Below are 13088 nucleotides of genomic sequence, written 5' to 3' on the forward strand. Positions count from 1 at the left end.
AGGAGTTTATTTGCCAATGTACAAGTCAAATCAGTGATTGACAACAGGCATGTACAATCAATTATAGGAATATAATAATCCAGCTGCAAACAGGTGTTAATTAGTTCCTAATCTTTTATAATTTCTCTTACCAATTAAAGGTTTTACAAGGGAAAGCAATTAGGTAATTTGTCAATTCTGCTGGACACATTGGTTTCCCTTGGAGAGAGAGAGAGTGGCAACCCTTCTCTCTAACTTAAACCAGGAAATACCCTGATTTTTATAGGTGCCCTCAGGATATGGATAATATGACAGTAGATATACCTGATTGGATCTATGCTAATGTCATGGTTACCACTGATTGGCTCATGCTAATGAGTAGCTTTTATCTTGCTAACATGGTTTTGTCTTTAGCTCGCTTGACCATAAATCTTAAGCAAGACCCTGCATCCAGCTACACCTTTCCTTTCTCACTCCATGGCTGACCACAATCCTGCTCACAGGAAAGTCTCCCTCCCCTCTTGGACAGCTAGTTCCCTATTTTCTTTGCACCTGGCATGACTCACTCATTTCTCAACTTGTTTTCCTAACTTACATTAGAGAAAATTCCACTTTGTAACAGATACGGCTTCCATCTTGTGCTGAAATCCTCCATTTTGTTTCCATATCTATTGACCTAACTTTTCCTAATTTAGCTTATTTAGGCCTCAATCCGGGCTATAAACTAGGCCATACTTTTCCAGTAAGCTCCTAGTTATGTCAGCCATCAGATTTCTGACTCAGCCAAGGTCTGTAATGGCCTGAGCTCTATGACTGGGCCCGCCCCCATTCCAGTGGGGGGGTCTCTGGCTGTACCATAATTATACATTCCCCACTTGTCACCCTGCACCACCCCAACTATATCCGTATTCGCTTGAACAGTCGCTGTAAATGGCTCCATAACCAGAGCAAACAAAAGCGGAGAAAGAGGGGCACCACTGACGCATACCACAAGAAAGAGGGAACAAAGCAGAATTCTCCCCATTAATATAAACACAAGCTTTCGGAGACGTATAAAATGCCTGTATCCATTGGCGGTAAAAGGGACTCACCCCAAACTTAGGACTCTGGCATCGGCGTTTAAGAAGGAGATAGAGCAGCTTTTAAACTAGAAATGGGGGGAAGGCCGACAGTCGCTCAAAAGAGCATGGTTCGGGATAAGGTATCTTTCAAAGATATCACCATAACAGGGAAGATAGAGTATCCTGATAGTGAGGTTGCAAAAGAGATTGTAGTAGATCGGGTATCTTTAAATAACAATAAAAATCAGACAAAAGATTGCCAATTAATACTGTCAAGTACTAAGCATGATGTACTTAGGAACAACAAACATAGTTTGAAATGTCTATATGCGAATGCCAGGAGCCTAAGAAATAAGATGGGGGAGTTGGAATATATTGCACTAAATGAAAAATTAGATATAATAGGCATCTCTGAGACCTGGTGGAAGGAGGATAACCAGTGGGACACTGTCATACCGGGGTACAAATTATATCGTAGTGATAGGGTGAATCGGATTGGTGGAGGGGTAGCATTGTATATTAACGAGAGCCTTGAATCAAATAGATTGAAACTTCTGCAGGAAACAAAACACTCCTTGGAATCACTGTGGATTGAAATTCCATGTGCAAAGGGGAAAAGGATAGTGATAGGAGTGTACTACCGTCCGCCTGGCCAGGACGAACAGACGGATGCAGATATGGGCCGGCTCCCTTCCTAAGGACGTGCCTGCATTTCCCCGTTCTATGTGATCTGTGCTGAATAGGACCTAATCATTTGTGAACCAGCTGAGTTTCCTGAGACCTACTTCCTTGCTCACCGCAATAAGAGAGTACTAATAGAAGATTAGGTTTTTTAGTTCTTTCAGTATTCTGGGGTGTTTACCATCAGTTTAGATGATAGCCGGTTATGTCTTCCAGGTTCACCGAGAGTTGTTTAAGCTCTTCTGTATTGTTACGTTTCAGTACCATTTCTGGCATGAGTAACTCCTTTTTATCTTCTCTGTAATGATCAAAGCAAGGAATTAATTTACTCTCGTGCTATGAGCTTTTTCTCCCTACTCTAGCTTCACAAAGATCTAATGGTCCAATAGTATCCTGGGAAACATGCTGTGATAGCCTCAGAGTTACATGAGCCAATTTTTTGATATGATTGGTAGTGCTGAATACCCCTCCCTGGACACTGAGCAAGTTTTGAATATTGGGGGCACTGAATACCCACTGTGCCCACGTAGTTAGCACCAGTGCTTCGAATTGGTATTCTGTCCCTTGAAACACTACATACAGGCTAGCTTATGGCTGCTCTCTACCCAGCATTTAAAGGATTACCAGAGAAAGGAAGCCTTTATAGGAAAACACAAGATCTCAGTGTACATAAACAACAACAACAACAAAATTCAGGTTAATTTTTGTTCAGCTTTAATAATCAGAATTTCAGATCCGGTTGCAGAAAGGTTTTCTAACTCATGAGGGCTAACCTTCCCACTTTCAGGTTGATAATGTTAAGTTTTCTCGTCTTGGAAAGCTAGTCTCAAATGTAAAGAGTTGGATTTCAGGTGATACTTTCATATTGGAATACTTCCTGACCCATTATTAAGAGTTCAGTGAACTAGCATGACAAACTATACTATTTATCTAGATGAATAAGTAAAGCACTTCTTTACTTATCTCTATTCAGCAGTTTGTTGCATTCTTATACCACTCTTTTCAGTGTTTTAAAGCAGCAGTCAGTTCCCCTTTTACTTAGAGAGCTGGTCCAGCTGCTGTCTTTTGCTGAATAAGTTGTAGTACTTTTCCATGGACAATTTTGCCAGTCTTGAAGCCTAGACATAGTAACTAACAAGGCAGTAGCATCAAGAAAAGGCAAATTTTGTGTTGCTGCTGTAAACTTCCAAGTCTTCTAGTCCATGCTTTGTTTAAAAAAAAGACCATAGTTGAGCAAATTAGGAATGCCAAATATATGTAGCTCAAGGTGACTTAGAGTAAACATAATACAATGCAAAATTAAGAGCAAATTCGGCATAATAAAACATTACAACAAAAATGTTGACAATATGATTAAAGAACAAAAAAAGGACTAAAAACTCGATTTATTAAAAACATGTAAAATGTTTTACCAGTTTATAAAATTTTAAATAGTTACTAATCAATTTCATTTCATCAAGGAAATAATTCTAGAAATAAGCAGGTAAAGAAAGAAAAATCCTTTTTCCATCTACTTTGTGAGCCAGCTGTAGACATTGAAGAGAAATTAACAAATTATTCAGCTTGACGTGACCTAATGAGTCTCAATTTTTTGGGATACTATGGATAAAAATGACACTGGTGCTTTTACATTGTTTCAAGGTTTTTCATTTTTTTTTTTTTTTCATTTTGTTCATCATATTTTTTTTGTTTTCATTATATATTTTTTTTGTTTCCATTTTCTAATTTCTTGTTTTCCCCTGAATGTTTTGGTGATTCTCCAGAACCAACGAAACGTATGCTTTCCTTCCAAGGGTTAGCGGAGTTGGCTCACCGGGAATATCAGGCAGGAGACTTTGAGGCAGCTGAGAGACACTGTATGCAGCTCTGGAGGCAAGAGCCTGATAACACTGGTGTTCTCTTGCTACTCTCTTCCATTCATTTCCAGTGTCGCAGGCTAGACAGGTAGGACCTGTGGGACTCTGCATGACTTCAAGTGGGGTGGAGGGAAGCATCCTTTGTACTATAATTCAATATTTGTATTTGCATAACAAAGTATGTCCTTGTTTGCTGCTTGATGATCCATGGTAATTATTATAATAGAAAACATTTTGGTTAAAAGCATATGTTTTCCTTGTTTAAACCTGTTGGAGCTACCTTCAGTAGATGACCTTTAAAATCTTGTAGAAGCAACTTAAACGGCATCAAGGCAGGCCACTGTGTTTCTTTTACAGAATTCCCTCCCTTCCCCACAATGTCTTTAAAACTGAACTTATTGATAATAAGAGAACCTCTTACTGTCCAAGGGCTAACAGGATGGTAGGAGAAAGATTATCTGAACATGTTAAGTCTTTATTTCCATACACTGATGTGATCACATGGCATTGGAGCGAGTGACCTTCAAGATGTTTTGGTCCTGTGTCCTGACTTGTAGTTAACCATAATAGCTTGCCTTTTTTTTTTTTTTTTGGTCCTGTTCTGCTAATGACATACCTTTTACTCTACTCTTCCTTCAGGTCTGCTCACTTCAGCACATTGGCTATTAAACAGAACCCACTTCTTGCAGAAGCCTACTCAAATCTGGGGAATGTGTACAAGGAGCGAGGACAGTTACAGGAAGCCATTGAGCATTATCGGCATGCTTTGCGCCTCAAACCAGACTTCATCGATGGGTATATTAATCTGGCTGCAGCATTGGTAGCTGCAGGTGATATGGAGGGAGCCGTGCAAGCCTATGTTTCTGCCCTTCAGTACAATCCTGTAAGTTTTTTTTTTTTTTAATGTCAATCTTTGTACAGCGCAATAATGTTAAATATGGTCTATGGGCCAAGTTCTAATATCATACACCTTGCAGTGGATTGTAGGCAGAGCAGTTGGACAATGAGCCAAAGGGTGCAGTTTGATAGTAACTTACGGAGAAGGCATCATGTTATCAGAAGCAAGGGCAACTCAGCAGTAATCGAGAGTATTTTGTTACTGAGAAAGTAGCAGATATTGGTAATTGTCTACCAGTTGAAGTAGTAGCAACCCAAAAAAAATAAATGAAACCTGCACTTGTCAGATGTGGTAAAGCCAAATGAAGGGGAGAACAGATTTGAGTGGTCTACGGTGACAAGAGATATGGAGAGTAGGCCATCAGCTGATGGCTGTTTGGTACTTATTTTTTGGAGGGGGGGGGAGAAAATTTTTGTTACTACAGAATTAAATTCTATGCAAGAAATAAATGAGGCCAGAAGGCAGTACAAAGACCATCATCTTTAACCCTAACAAACCCTTCCTCTTCCCTTACCTGAGGTTTGCTCATTGCCAACAGTCATGGTGCTTGTGGTTGTTTCTCACTGCCACCAAGTGTAATAATAGCAACCATCAGCCAGGCCGTGGAGGGGTGAGAATAGTGATGTAAAGGTGGAAAGCAGTTACTAGCCCAGTCAGTTAGTGGTTACAGTCAGAAAGGAGTAAGAAGGTTAGAGTTAAAGCTGATATTCTAGGGGTTTTGTTAATCTGGTTTACAATCTGTCTTATTTTGCTGCCTTGGACACAAACAGAGTTGCCAAATGGCTGGGTTTTCATTGGCCAGGCCAGCTATGGGGAATAGAAAAAACACTTTTTTTTTTTTTTTTTTGCAGCATCAGGCTCCTTGATCCCTGCCCCTACGATCCAGCAACTGTGACGTCTCTCCCCCCCCCCCCTTGCAGTCTTCCAAATAGTGAGTTGCTGGCATTGGCAGCGATCAAGACATGCTGCTTCCCGCCAACCTTGAGTCTTCTTTCTTCTTTGACCTGCTGCTCTGATGCAGCTTCCAGTGGGTGGGTGCGACAGACGGAATGGGGTTGAGGCTGGCTGGAAGAGGCGTGGCTTGATTGGTGCTGCCAGTGACTGACTCAGCATTGGGGGGGGGGGGGGGATTTAGAGAGATGGTGGACCCCGGGAAGGGGGGGGGGGTGAAAGGGGTGGACCCCGGTAAGGGGGGGTTTGAAAGGGGTGGACTCTGGGAGGCAGGATGAGAGGGCAGAAAAGAGAAGCTGCTGGGCATGAAGGGAGGATAGACATAAAGCCAAGATACTGGACAAGATGGATTAGGTATGCAGCGGGAAATGGTGGAGCTGGAGAGAGAAGAAATGTCAAAATAGACAGGAGTCACTGGGATGAGAATTGGGGAGAAAAGCAAAAGAGACACTGGGACCAAAGCAAATGGGGAAAAATAAAATGCTTAGACAACAAAGGTAGAAAAATTTACTTTCAACACTTTCTATCCCACGTTTTCCAAAATTACTTCAGTTCATTGGGGCTCTGAATAAATGTCATAAGAACACACAAAAACTCTACAGCTTCAAGATATCCAGAAGAATAGAAGCAACTCCTACCTAAAAGTGGCATATAAATTATTTACTATCATCATAAAACAATTTTCTGGAAAAAAACAAACAAAAAAAGCTTTCAGTTTGTGGAATTTGTCAGCTTTGGCAAATGTCTAAACTAATAGTTCCCCTATACTTTACTAGTGAAAAGAGGTGAGTGTAAAACAAGCTTCCGTAATAACTCAGAACAAATACGTAACGAAATCAGTAAATTTAGTGAGAATGCAGGAGCCCTCAGTTCTCAACCAAGGCACCCAGCCGTCAGTATATAGGAACATGTTCATTTTTAATACAGTATCTTGCATTTCAGTGTTGGACATGGCAGAGTCTGACTTCTTGAGGTCTATAGTTTTCTGCCTTCATATTGCTTCATATCAGAATAGTTTCTCCAGTTTGTTTTAAATTTACTGTTTAGTAGCTTAATTGCGTACCTCCTAGTATTTTTGGAAACCGTAAACCAGCGATTTACCTCTCCCTAGCATATGATTGAGGTTTGTTTTATAGACCTCTGTTATATCTCCCCTCAGTCGTCCATCTCCAAGCTGAACATAACAGTAGCCATACTGGGTCAGACCAATGGTCCATCTAGCCCAGTATCCTGTTTTCCAAACAGTGGCCAAGGCAGGTAACAAGTACCTGGCAGAAATTCAAATCGTGGCAACACTTCATACTACAAATCCCAGGGCAAGCAGTTGCTTCCTGTGTCTGTCTCAATAGCAGACTATGGACTTGTCCAAAACTTTTTTAAACCCAGATACGCTAACCGCTGTTACCACCTCCGGCAAAGAGTTCCAGAGCTTACTGTTCGTTGAGTGAAAAATATTTCCTCCTATTTGTTTTAAAAGTATTTCCATGTAACTTCCTCGAGTGTCCCCTAGTCTTTGTATTTTTGGAACGAGTAAAAAAATCTATTTACGTCTACTCATTCTAAACCACTCCGGAGTTTGTAGACTTCAATCATATCTCCCCTCATCTTTCTCTTTCCAAGCTAAAGAGCCCTAACCTCTTTAGCCTTTCTTCATACGAAAGGAGTTCAACTCCTTTTTATCATTTTAGTCGCTCTTTGAAACTTTTCTAATTCCGCTATATTTTTTTTGTCCGGCACCAATGTCGTGCTTACCAGTCTGTAATTTCCCGGATCACCACTAGAATCCTTTTTAAAAATCTGCGTCACGTTGGCCACCTTCCAATCTTCAGATACTACGGATGAGTTTTAACGACGGGTTACATATTACTAACAGCAGATCAGCAATTTCATGCTTGAGTTCTTTCAGTACTCTTGGATGTATGCCATCTGGTCCAGGTGATTTACTACTGTTTAATTTCTCAATTTGGTCCCCCTTTGATCCAATTTCCACATTCATCCTAACTAAAGCATCTGTTTTTTCCTCCCCCCCCACCCCCTGCTGCTGGCCACTACCAATACAGGAGCTGCATTGTGTGCCTCTTTGCAGATTTGAGCTATGCAGTTCAGGATCTCCTGTGCAAGGATCTCAGGGTCTTATATCTCACAATATCAGTGCATGAATTCCTGTACTGTCGACTCAGACTTGCAGACCAGTGGCAATGATGTAGGTTAAGACGAAGTCAAAGGCAAGGAGGTCGGTGGGGGAGGGGGGTCGTTGGCTTTCTAGCTAGCTGAGAAGCAGAACATAGCTAGGTGGGGGTTGGTGAGGGCTGACTCTCTTCCTGAATTATAATGCTAGTTTCCTCCTCAACCCTCCAGACCGGTCAAGACGCTTGGGTTATGCTCGCCTACCAGCAGAGGGAGACTGAGAACACTAACTTCAAACTATGTACATATAACCTGTGCCTAGCCATCTGTCGTCAGTATTTTCTCAGTCTCAGCAGAGGGTAGACAGGCAACCTGTGCAGCTTGTCCGGTCGGGTAGGATTCAGAGATTATTTAGGAGCTTATTTTTTTTGGTCTGTTTTTAGCTCTTATCCCTGTGCCTGGAAGACTTTAGTGTGCTGGGGGTTGGTGGGTCCGGTGGGGCCTGCCATTGTCCCCTTTGGGGTGTCACCCGGGTGGCCGGGTCCTTCCCCCTAACTGGCTCTCCCGTTTGGGCAGCTTTGTGCCTCGGCTGCAGTTCTGTGCTGCAGCCTTGAGTGCCGTGTAGTTTTAGCAGCAGCAGGGCTCAATTTCAGGCTGCAATAAAGTTTGGAAAAAAAAAAAAAAAAGAATCTAAGTCTCCCTGAGATCGAAGGCCCAGACGGTGTTGAGAGCTGAGTGAGCTGCACTCTGGGGTTCCGGAGCTGTTTAGCGTTTTTGGGGCGCTGCTTTTGCAGGCTACGGGTGAGTGAGTTTCGGGCTGTCAGCTGTTCGTTTAGGCGCGTGATGTCAGGAAAGCCGCTACGATGCAGATCTTGTTCGCGCCGGGGGGTTGACGCAGTTGGCGATTCCTGCCGTTTTTGTGGTGAACCGAAGTGTTCTACCTCCGCTCTGCCGGTGTTAGCGGCGGAGGTACCCGCGTCTGGCCCTCCAGAGCCGGCAGAGCCTCAGTCTAGCAGCGTGGCGGCGGTTCCCGCTCAGCACCGCAAGGCCCGGAGTTGGTCGGAGGACCTATAGGCAGTCCGTTCTCGGGTTTTGCTGGGGGGGACGTGCCTGGTCGGATGGGTTTCCCGCCGGATTTTATTTGGAGTTTATTCCAGGCCTGGCAGGCGGAGCCGACGCGAGCGGAGCCCCCGAGTCTTTGAGGGTTGGGGGGATAGTGTTAAGAGACCACGTGTGGAGTGGTCTGAGGACTTGGAAAGTTTTTCCCCTCCGGAGTCAGAGGGCGATTTTAGTCCCCTGGAGGAGGATCAGGTGACGTTGGCTGGTTATGATAAGGAGCTTGCTGTGCCTGGGGAGGACCCTTCGGTGGTCCGCATTTTTCACTGGGATGAGTTGGCGGAACTTATTGAGCAGGTGTCGTCGACTCTCAAGTTTGAGGCATCAGCTCCGGTGGCAGCCGGGATGCAGGATCCATTGGTTAAGGGGATTCGGCAGGTATCTCGTACTTTCCCTATGAACACGGATCTGAGAGAAATGATTACCCAGGTTTGGCGTTCGTCAGAAGATCAGTGTAAAGTGGCTCGAGCCATGGCTAAGCTGTACCCGCTTCCGCAGGAGGATAGAGATTCCCTCCGGCCTCCAACCGTGGATGCCGTGGTGACGGTTGTCACTAAGGCTACGGCTATTCCTGTGGATGGGGGGGCCGCGCTGCGGGACCCGCAGGACAGGAAATTGGAGACGTTTCTCAAGCGGAGTTTTGATTTGTCTGCCTTGGCGCTGCAGGCGTCGGTTTGTGGAGGTCTGGTGGCCCAGGCATGTTTCCGCTGGGCTGAGTGGCTGCTGGATAGCCCGCCGGCTGATAGGGCTTCTTTAGTTCAAGATTTGGCAAAGTTGGAGATGGGATCATCCTTCATGGCTGATGCACTGTACGATTTCTTACGGGCTTTGGCTAAGAACATGACCCTGGCGGTGGCTGCTTGTCGGGCCCTGTGGTTGCGGGGCTGGGTGGCTGATTCTGCTTCTAAGGCAAAGCTGTGTTCGCTTCCGTTTAAAGGTTCTTTGCTTTTTGGGGAAGAGTTGGATAAGTTGGTGAGGGGTCTTGGTGATGCTAAGGTTCCTCGTCTTCCGGAGCTTCGTCCTAAGGCTGCAAGGGGGTCCGCGGTGCGCGGCCAGTTTCAGGAAGCTCGGCGATATCGACCTGGCAGGTCCTCTGGTGGGACTAGGGGCCGTTTTTTCCAGAGAACTCAGTCCTTTCTAGGTGGTCGCCGTGGAGGGCGAGGTTCCTCTTCTGGAACGACCGGTGCGTCCCGTCTTTCGCAATGATGGTTTGAGGACCCAACTTCTGGTTCGCGTGGGGGCTCGTTTGCGCTTATTTTACCAGAGGTGGGTCCAGGTCACGTCAGATCAGTGGGTGCTACAGATTGTGCGAGACGGCTACGCGTTAGAGTTCGACGGTCCTCTGCCCGATTTCTTTCTCGTGTCTCCTTGTCATTCCAGGCGCAAGGCGAGAGCAGTGCGAGAGACTCTGTCGCGTCTGGTCGATTTAGAAGCAGTAGTTCCGGTTCCTCCAAGAGAGCACGGAACGGGTTGTTATTCCATTTACTTCGTAGTCCCCAAAAAGGAGGATTCCTTTCGGCCCATTTTGGACCTCAAGAAGGTCAATGCGGCTTCCTTCCTTTCGAATGGAGACGTTACGCTCGGTCATTGTAGCGGTTCAGGAAGGAGAGTTTGACGTCTTTAGATCTGACGGAGGCTTACTTGCACATTCCCATCCTAGAGGCACACCAGCGTTTTATTCGCTTTGTGGTGTTGGAGAGACATTTTCAGTTTTGTGCTCTTCCATTCGGCCTGGCAACAGCGCCTCGCACTTTTTCCAAGGTCATGGTAGTGGTGGCGGCTGCGCTGCGTTTGCAGGGCATTTTGGTCCATCCGTACCTAGACGACTGGTTGATTCGGGCCAAATCAAAGTCAGAGAGCGAGGAGGTCATCGGCCGGGTGGTGTCCTTTCTGCAGTCTCTCGGATGGGTTGTCAATCTGGCCAAGAGTCACCTCGTTCCGTCGCAGTCCCTAGAGTATTTGGGAGTCCGTTTTGACCCGAAGAGAGGCCGTGTGTTTTTGACAGCTCCTCGCATTTCCAAGCTACAGTCTCAGATTCAGCAGTTCCAAGCTCAGAGGGTGCCGTCGGCGCGGGAGTATCTTCAGGTGCTGGGTCTGATGGCGACATCTATAGAGGTGGTGCCCTGGACCAGGGCCCACATGAGACCTTTGCAGGTAGCGTTGTCTCGCTGGTCTCCTCAGTTTCAGAGTTTGGAGGAGAGGCTCTCGCTGCCGGAGGTGGCTCGGTGCAGTCTTCGCTGTTGGCTCCACTCTCCGAATCTAGCGAAGGGCATGCTGCTGGACACTCCAGATTGGGTGGTGCTGACCACGGATGCGAGTCAGGATGGGGGGCACATTGTCTGGGTCAGGTGGCCCAAGGACGTTGGAGGAGGCGAGTTGGTCCATCAATCGCCTGGAGACGAGAGCTATTCGGTTGGCTCTTCGGGCCTTTCAGAGTCTTCTAGACAGCAAGGCAGTCAGGGTTCTTTCAGACAATGCCACGGCCGTCGCTTATGTAAACCGACAGGGTGGAACGAAGAGTCCTGGGTTAGCTGTACAGGCGACGGAGTTGCTGTCATGGGCAGAAGTTCATCTGCAGAGTCTATCGGCGGGACACGTGGCAAGGGTGGACAACGTGAGCGCGGATTATCTGAGCAGGCACACGTTGGATCCCGGAGAGTGGGCTCTCCATCCCTCCGTGTTCAAGCGGATAGTGTTGCAGTGGGGTCGGCCAGTGTTGGATCTTATGGCGTCGGCCGACAATGCGCAGGTCTCTCGGTTCTTCAGTCGTCGAAGGGATGCTCGAGCCGAGGTCTTCGACGCGTTGGTGCTTCTGTGGCCAACTCAGCAGTTGCTCTACGTGTTTCCGTCGTGGCCGCTGGTGGGCCGCGTAGTGCAGCGGATCGGTCGTCACTCGGGGTTAGTGGTTCTGATAGCACCCAATTGGCCTCATCGTCCGTGGTACAGAGATCTGATGCGGTTGCTGGTGCAGGATCCGATTCCCTTGGGGCCTCGGGTGCGACTGGTTCAGGGGCCGATCGAGATGGCAGATCCCTCTCCGTTCTTGCTTACGGCTTGGCTCTTGAAAGGCCCAGGGTGATTGATACGATGTTGAGGTCTCGCAAGAGGTCTACTTCTTTGGCGTATGTGCGGGTGTGGCGCACCTTCAAGAATTGGTGTCAAGAGCGGGACTATGTCCCTTTGCGTGCTTCGGTGGTGGAAGTTTTGGATTTTCTGCAGGATGGCTTGGAGAGGGGGCTGTCGCTCTCTTCCCTGAAAGTGCAGGTGTCTGCCTTGTCTTGTTTTAGAGGTAAGATTCGGGGAGTTTCCTTGGCGGCTTCTCCTGATGTGGGGTGGTTCCTGAAGGCAGTGAAGTTGATTAGGCCGCCTCGTCGTCCGATGGTTCCACCTTGGGATTTAAATTTGGTCCTGGAGGCTCTGGTGGCACCTCCGTTTGAACCCTTGGCAGCCATTACATGTAAGGATCTTACTTTGAAGGCAGTTTTTCTGGTGGCCATTTCTTCGGTGCATAGGATTTCAGAGCTTCAGGCTCTGTCTTGCAGGGAGCCTTTTCTGTCGTTTGCTAAGGAGAAAGTGACTTTATGGACAGTTCCTTCTTTTGTACCTAAGGTGGTGTCTGCTTTTCATGTCAACCAGGTGATTTCATTGTCTGTGTTGGGTGATCGCGCTGGGGATCTTACGCAACGTCGGCTGGCTAAATTGGATGTACGGCGCATTTTACGGTCTTATTTGCGCAGAACGCAGGATTTTCGAGCATCGGGTAGTTTGTTCGTGTTGTTTGGAGGTCCAAAAAAAGGGGCAGCAGCTTCCAAGGCTACTCTGGCTAGGTGGTTGAAGGAGACTATTGCTTCGGCTTACTTGTTGAAGCGCCGTGCCGTGCCCTCGTTACTTAAGGCTCATTCTACTCGGGGGGGGGGGGGGGTAGCTGCTTCTTGGGCGGAAAGTAGTTTTATTCCTCCGCAGGATATTTGTAAGGCAGCGGCGTGGTCATCCATCCATTCCTTTGTGAAGCATTACAGACTTGATCAGGCAAAAGAGGATGCTTGGTTTGGAGCGGCTGTGTTGTCTTCTCCTTTTCGAGGGTCCCACCCTTAAGTTTCTACTGCTTTGGTACTTCACAAGCGTCTTGACTGGTCCGGAGGGTTGAGGAGGAAAGTGAAATTAGGCCTTACCTGCTAATTTTCTTTCCTCTAGACCCTCCAGACCGGTCAAGAGCCCGCCCTGTGTATTATCAGAAGTGATTTTGAGCCGTGTTCTGCTATGACTATTCTTTCAAGTTTAGTGTGGTCGGAGAGAATTTCTTTGACTCTAAGACAGTACAGAGCGGGACGTTTTGATGTTCCGTCTGTGGAGGCACACTGTTGGTGTTTGACTATTGGTTTTCCAGGTACAGGGTTTTTTTTTTTTCTCGTTTTCAGG

The 13088-nt window shown here is 46.6% G+C and overlaps 1 protein-coding gene across 2 annotated transcripts in view; it reads left to right on the top strand.

The window, feature by feature from the left end:
• Positions 1 to 13088, top strand: part of OGT (O-linked N-acetylglucosamine (GlcNAc) transferase) — a 257459-nt gene that overhangs the window by 8083 nt on the left and 236288 nt on the right. Inside the window, exons 2-3 of one of the 2 annotated variants that reach the window (XM_030208828.1) lie at positions 3485 to 3665; positions 4217 to 4460. In XM_030208828.1, coding sequence (XP_030064688.1) covers positions 3485 to 3665; positions 4217 to 4460 — 425 coding nt within the window. The remainder of the gene's footprint in view (positions 1 to 3484; positions 3666 to 4216; positions 4461 to 13088) is intronic. The other variant, XM_030208829.1, reaches the window with a different exon arrangement.

This window comes from Microcaecilia unicolor, chromosome 7, assembly GCF_901765095.1.
Source record: "Microcaecilia unicolor chromosome 7, aMicUni1.1, whole genome shotgun sequence".
NCBI classification, from domain to species: Eukaryota; Metazoa; Chordata; class Amphibia; order Gymnophiona; family Siphonopidae; genus Microcaecilia; species Microcaecilia unicolor.